Source organism: Patagioenas fasciata, chromosome 7 (assembly GCF_037038585.1).
Source record: "Patagioenas fasciata isolate bPatFas1 chromosome 7, bPatFas1.hap1, whole genome shotgun sequence".
In the NCBI taxonomy this organism is placed as follows: Eukaryota; Metazoa; Chordata; class Aves; order Columbiformes; family Columbidae; genus Patagioenas; species Patagioenas fasciata.
In genome coordinates, this window is record NC_092526.1 from 38,334,220 (window position 1) to 38,341,733 (window position 7,514).

General features: G+C 43.1%; 1 protein-coding gene across 1 annotated transcript; it reads right to left on the bottom strand.

The window, feature by feature from the left end:
• Positions 1-3,183: 3,183 nt before the first annotated feature.
• Positions 3,184-7,174, bottom strand: CTLA4 (cytotoxic T-lymphocyte associated protein 4). The gene is made up of 4 exons (XM_065841358.2): positions 7,032-7,174; positions 5,426-5,776; positions 4,835-4,944; positions 3,184-3,904 (listed from the first exon to the last, which is right to left on the bottom strand). The coding sequence occupies exons 1-4, from the start codon at positions 7,087-7,089 to the stop codon at positions 3,806-3,808; spliced, it is 618 nt and encodes a 205-aa protein (XP_065697430.1). The 5' UTR covers positions 7,090-7,174; the 3' UTR covers positions 3,184-3,805.
• Between the last annotated feature and the right edge of the window lie 340 nt (positions 7,175-7,514).

Sequence of the window (7,514 nt, forward strand, 5' to 3'; positions counted from 1 at the left end):
GTCTAGTGAAAGGAAGAAACCAGTCCCATCTATCCCCTCCAATGCACTTTGCCTCCAAATCTCGCCTCAGCCCCTCACATGTGTACTCTGCTCTTTGGAGCTGCAAAGCTTGAAGGAACTCAGGAATTGTATCGAACCACTTAGGAGTTACCTGGCCAGTGCAGGTGTTGGTTATTGAAAAACATGAAATTACACCCAGGGGAATCTTGAGCGAAGGTCAAGAGATTAGGGAGGATAGGAACAGGTCAACAGGACCGTTATTGCATAGCCTAGGGGTCTTTGACCTCAAGGCCTGACTGAGTAGTGAGTTCAGATCTGCATATTCCTCCAAAGCATGAGGAATTTTAATATTTCACAGGAAGAAATCTGTAATGCTGAAATAACGGACTACTCATTACCTACTCATAGAGTAGCCAGGTGGGAGACTCTTGTCACGTGTTTTCTGTATCAGCTAGGAGTCTGATAATTGAAAATGGCAAGGAGAAAAGTAGTTCAGATTAAAAAGCTGATGAAAATTAAAATAGAATATTAGGGAGCGGTGTACGCATGTGCCATTGTCTTTGGTGCAGACAAGTACAGCTGTGAGTGCCTGTTCAGATGCAGCCAGAAACGCACAATCTCTGTTTCTCCAACAGGCTGACATGTCTCCTGGCTGGTGAAGGGCACATCTAAAGAGACTCATCCTGAACCTCACCAAGCAGTATGGTCTCATTATTCATCTGTCCAGGTAAGATATTCAGTTATGTTTTTAAACTCTCTGTTCTAATGAGCTGAGCTCTGAGACCAAATCCTTTCACATTTGCTTTTCACATTCTTCCTAGAAAGAGTCAGGTTTTCCTCTTTATTGCATTTTCTGGGATGTACACTGACCCAGACTTTGCAGTTTTCATGTTGGTACTTCTATGATCTGACTGAAAACTAAATATGACTTGCATATGTCAAATCTTTTTGAGTGCTGATTGTGGCAAGACGCTCTCCAAGTATCAGGGAAAAGCAAAGAGCTCAAGGTCCTGGAGAGCAGCACAGGACATCAGGGCAATGGAAATTCCCTGAGGTCAGGCCTCTGCACTCTTCAGAGCTAGCTGCTCTATGGACCATATGGAGATAGGTATAAATATTATCTCTGCGGGCACTTAAGCTCCACTCATCTCTGTAGTGCCAGATATAAATTACGAGAGTATTGTTGTCAATAAAATCTGAACTGAAATCCCACTTTGGTCTTAACTGCTACATCTGCTGATTTGAGTGCACCGATCACCCTGCCAGAAGATTCAAAAGGGGAGCCTGGCCTAGAACAGAAGTTAATAACACTTAGCTCAGGGAAGGCTGCTACAGTGGTAAGGAAAGCCAGAGAAAATTAAGCAGTGCAGAAATAAGAGGTTGGAAGAGGTAGCCACTGAGGGTGAAGAGAAGTTCAGAACAGCCAGAGAATTTCGGCAGAGTAATTTCCAATAGGATAATGAATAAACATCATACCAGGAATTGAAGTGCAGGAGCAAACGCAAAATATTGCTCTTGCCATATGTGAGATGATCATTTCTTCTGTGCTCTCCCATAATCTTCACCATTCAGGTAATTTAGCAGCCTGTAGCATATTTAGGGCAGAATTCTTCACTGGTCATTACAGGCTTAATGTCTCAATGAAACACAAGTGAACTGAGCAGAAGGCTTGACCACGGTCAACTTAGCTGCCAGAAAAGAAGGTGAATATGAATATACACACGTTCTGTGCTGATGCAGATTCACAGCCATCTACGGCCAGAGGTCATGAGGTTTTTGACACAGGTCCAAAGCATCTCTTCACCCAGGAGGGATAAACTTAGAAAATCATTTACTTGAGCTGCTTTTAGATTGCTTAAAACTAAGTTCTTGGTTCCAGTGTATAGGAATTGTCAAGGAAAAGATTAAGAACGAACAGTTGATTCCTGATTAGGAGTCAGACACAGGGTTCAGGGGATACCTGAGCTAATACTGGCTGTGGTGGAAAAAAATTGCCCTGGATAATTATTCTTGCTTTGCCAGGGTAAATTTATTGGAACACTTTACAGCTTGTGCCAGTGGGATGTGTGGGTTAAATCTGTTGTTATCAATCATGGAACACATTTCTCTGAGCAGGCTGCACTTGAATAAGCAGATGCTCAGCCATTTTGCAGTGATGTCAGATGTGTAATCTTTGACCATTTTTTATCCCCAAAACAGCAGGTTAGTGGAAAATTGGGGGAAAAAGCCCAGCTGATACCTGAATACTAAAACACCTTAGAAAAACGATATGTCATGAGATGCTACTTTTACTTAATGCACCACAACTGTGGGTCAACACGGAGAGAGCAGTTAGCACACACTGGCAAATTGAGAATGTGAATGTTTGTTTGTACAGTTGGAGGTGGTGCCAGATGAAGGGGCAAGAGGGGAAAAACGACCAAAAGAGCAATGAAATCGGGTGTCCTGGGGGCTGCTGCCGCTGCAGGAACACAGCGTAGAGGGCTAGGGGGCTTGGGTTCACAATTATGGAGCCAGGAAGATGGATTCACAGCTGTGAGACAGAGCCATGTGCTGCTGAGTTTTTGGGTTGCGAGGTGAAATTTTGGTAGCAAAGAGTCAAAGAAGTAGGTTGTAGCTGAGGATGCTGAAATTGTTTGAAGCTCCAGCAGCTTTGTGTGTCAACTGGCATTTAGTGAGTGAGAGTGTCGAAGAGGTGCAAAGAAAACAGGATTTGAAACTAGGACTAGTTTTTGTATAAACATGTGCGGGAGATGCTGTCGGAGTCGTTACAGCTACCTTCTGCATGTGAGTAACTGCGCTGGTAGTGAAAAGGTGATTGGTAGTGTCTCTGAACCACATCACAGCAGCTCTAACTAGATGAGTAGAAGAGCTGGCAGATTTTGATGGTGGTCCCCTGAGGAGGAGTGCTGAGAAAGTCGGTGCAGGCAAGAGCACATAGGCTTCCTCAGAAGGGCAAAAAACAGGGTCAGAGGGGAAAGGTTCATCTTGTCATCGCTGCTTTCTAACATGTAGCCACTTCCTGTTCCTTCTGAGAAAGGTGAATAAGAAATGAACTTGAATTTGGGCAAAGCTTCAAGGTTTTTATTGAACGGTACATAACTAATAAACAAGATTATACACTATTGGTATTTTCATGGAAAATAGACTCAGTTAAACACAGCAACATACTTCTGCCTTTTGGATAGATGCTAATTTAGCATTTGTAAAACGCAAGGCCCCAGCAGAGCTGGAACATCCTCCCAGCTGAGAGCAGGCTCTTAGAGCAGCAGTGTCACCAGCGCCAGCCTACGGTGATGCCTCTGGGGAAGCGCGGAGCACCAGTGCTGTAAATGGGACCAATAAACAGCAATGCAAGGAAACAAGTCAACATTCCATTGGACATTAGTGTGCTCTTCTGCCTCTGCCCCCCACGAGCGATAGGATTAGCCTTGCAATGACACACAAGCCTCTGTCGTAATAGTGTTTGGATTTCCGTTGATCAGTAAACATGGTGAAATTTGTCAGTAAGATGCTCAGCTGCAACAGCAATAGCTCTTAATGCTATACATATATATATACTATATATTGGTACAATACAACTCAAAGAATCAATGGCCTAATGTAGCCATTTTTATGTGACAGGGTTGACCTTGAAATATTAATGCATAAATCATTTATTCTTCTCCAAACTATAGAATTTACAAAGAATATTCTCTGTCCTTCCCATATACCTTTGTAATAAGACAACTAATTTTATTTCTTTAACTTAAGTGAATTAGCAGAGTCTCAGTCTCAGCTGGGAAATGTTTCCCTCTTTCCTGTTTCAGTTAACAGTGATGTGGAATGGAATCACTTTTTTCTCTAGCTTTTCAGAAGGCATTTTCACATAGACCCCAGTGGTGAGACATCGTCTTCTTTTTATCTATAAAACATGGGAAGACAGTAAAAGAAACAAGTTGTTGCAGAATAATAATTGACCAGCACATTTTAGAGAAAACTGGTGGATGTTCTGCCTTTACTGAGTAAAAGGTATTCTAGACACCTTTCCCTGTCACCCCTCTTTGTAGAAAATCTGTTGAGGCCATTTGAGGGAGATTCTGGAGGTACAGGGGCCATTTAGCAAAAACCAGAGTCACACTATTCGTGTAGCCCTGTGAAGGTGCTCCTGCTGCTGAGTTCAGAGTTGGTTCAAAGCTGCAAGTGTTCACATTGGACAGTTTCATTTAACTTCTGGGGAAAAGGGTGGATTGAAAAATATGGGACAGGGATACTGTTTGGTTTTAAGCTTTGGCATTGAGTTTATTTCTAGCGAACTCTGAGTACTCCAGACCCCCATGGGAAGAGGCAACTAGTCTTACATTTCACATGCCTTTGTCTTTGCCCAGACATTTCTAGCTGTGAAGTTAAAAACGCTCTAAGACATCAGAAGGGGAAGCCTCTTTAAATTTGCTTTGCACACAGAGATGAATGGTGAGAAAAGGAAAAATCAAACCCTGGGATTTTGTATCAATCAGTTGTGAAATAGGAGTACACATGGAGACTGTTGCCTTTGATCCCAGAAGCATCCAGGACTCCAACCTGTTCTTAGCATCCAAACCTAAGCCAAGGCTCAGTCCAGCTAATGTAAGCTGCTTTCTGGTACTCTGACAACACAATGAGCCATAAACAAATCTAAATGGCAGCTCCAGTAAGTTCCCTTGTTTTGCATTATTGTAGCAGCATTGCAGGAGTAAAAAGGAGCATCCCAGTGCATTTGTTCCCAGAGTTCTTCCCTGTTTTCATTTCTTTCTCCTTGTCCTCATCACACAAAAGGGTGTTATTAGCAGGATGGGGCTGAGTTGATGGGACTTACCGCTTTGCCCACGAGAATGGCTGAGATGATGATACTGTAAAGAAAAAGTCCTGAGGCAGCAGCTCCTAATACCCAGAGATATATGGCAGTGTCTGGACATGGTTCTGGATCTAAAACATATGATATCACACAAGTCATGTCACACATGAGCCTCATAATGAAGCCCCTGAAGCCAATAATTCAGCCTCCACACTGCCTTGCTCTGTTCTATCCCAGGATACTACCAGGACTGAGCTCTGAGTCCCTGCCTGCTCAACTTCCAGTTGAAATAGGTTTTATCAGTAGAAGAATAGACACCTTACTCTCTGCTGGTTCTGCACTTAGGTATTCAACTGCCTAGATGTGCGTGTACGCTATAAGGTATTGCTTATGCTGTCAAACATCCCATACATTGCTAAATACATTGCGTGGCTGTGACTATGTGTGCTTTAGGTGTGTGCAGGGACACCTGAAAAGAATAGGAGCTAATCACGGTTCTCAGAGTTTGAATCAGTGTTCAGCCCCACTTCTTGCAAACGGGACTTTGATGAGACATCCTAGCAACTCCGTTAACCTGGGAATATCACAGTATCATAAAGCTGCTTGGCTTACCAATGACATAGAGATGCGTCCCATTTCCCTTGTTCATAAAATAGGGTGGAGGGTACATCCTCTCCATCTTGCAGACGTAAAGACCAGTATCATTAACTTGCAGGCCGGTGAGGGTGAGGGTCACTTTGTTTTGGCTGGGGCTGACGTGGCACTGAATGACCTCCTCCACACTGAACATTTTAAACTCCGTTGTGTAGGTTGTAGCACAGATTTCAGTGAACTGATCGCCCGTCTGTTTGAGCAGAGTCACTCGAATTTCCTTTGCATTCCCAATGTGCTTGTATTTACACACCAAGCTGGCCACTCCTTGCCTGTTGGCCAGCACCATGGCTGGCTGAGTCACTTCCATTACTGTAAGGAGGTAAAGAGCACAACACTAAGACAACTGTCAAGAAATGATCTGCAGTCATTTGCTTAAAACCTGCACAACAGAGAGTCATACCACCTCCTATTATCCATGGGTAATTCCTAGAAATGCAGCTAAATCCTTCCAAAATAAAGAACTCCAAGACAATCCATGCAGGCACTGCATTCATATACAGGGTGTTTCAAAGAGATGGACCCTGCTTTGAAATTGGGTCCATCTTTTTGAAACATCCTGTACTTAAAAAAGCTCAAAAAGTGCTTTGATTACTATATGTGATATTATAAATCTCAACAATTACTTGTTACTTAAATAGTAGGTAATTTGTGCCACCTGCTGAAGCAATGACCTGCATGCTTCAGCTTCCCTCAGCACAATTTTTTTAATACACAAAAGAAAGAAAAAAAATAGACTTCTTATGGTAAAGCTGAAATTTGGAATTTAAAATTAGCCATTTAAACAACACTTTCTGTCTGGTAGAAATAAGCATGTTGACATTTAGAAACAAAGCAGTTGACATCCTGTATGGAACAGAACCATTAGGGTGATGATAAAACTGACTGGAAAAGCCGTTTGCATATTTCTGTTTCTGATCTTTTTGTTCCTCGTTTTTAACAAGCTATTCCCAAGCCACGGTACAGCAACAGTAAACACCCCAAGCCAAAGTATAGCAACACACAGCAAAGTCTGATAAACATACTGAAAAAAAAAATTACAAAACTTAAACTGTAACATGTACATCCCCACTGGCTGCTTTTTACAGCTTCTCCACTCCATCTTGCTACACGATGGGAAGGCACCAACTTTTGCTTTAATAAGCTGTGAAGATTCAGTATTATTTGTTGAATTTGATTTTATATCAGTTGACTTTGGGGCAGGGCTTATCTTCTTCAGTTGTGCAGTGCAGGAGTTTGGGGTGAAGAGGAGCAGAATTCTTCATTCAAACCTCTATATCCACATTATCAGCTGCCAACAACTTCACCCACAGGGCCTGGTTTGTCAAAACCTTTCTTCCTTGTTGAGCTGCTCTAAATCCTGCTCGGCCCCTCTGCAGATACTTCTGCTCTAAAGTCTGAGTCTGGTTTGCCAGATAACCTCGTGGTGCCCCAGAACCATCTTCCCCGCATGGAGGGGTCCCATGTCGTCTCCCCCTCCCTGTTGTACCCAGTCCCTCTCCTGCAAAAAGGTGAAACCGAGAAAATGAAGACACCCCCAGCTACCGCGTCTCCTTCATCTACCCACCTTCGGCCACGGTGCTGGCTGTGCAGAGAAAGCCCACGGTGACCAATATCGAGAGCATTCCTGCGCTGGGACAGATGCTGAGGGGTCTGAAGGTGGTGATGCCTTCAGACTTAAGGACAAGCTGGAACTCTCAGGACTGGAAAAAAGGCGACACCTTTCAGGATACTGAATCTTCGAAATGTTTGAACCCACACAGAGTCAGTGTGTGTATATATAGCTTTGATCCCAGATGCTGTACCTGAAAGTAACATGCAGCTTTGTTTTGGTTTTACGAGAAAGGAAGTAGTGGGTTTGATAAGTACGTGCACAGTTAACCTCAAACAGCATGAACAAAAACAACTATTCAGCAGATGGAAAATATCTATTCAATTTGAAACTGTCATACATTCTGCTTTAAGGATTTAGGGGGGGAGGTAATCATCCAATAGAGCAGTTCAGGCCCTTTGGTGCTGCCAGCTTGCACAATCATAGCACTTAATATTT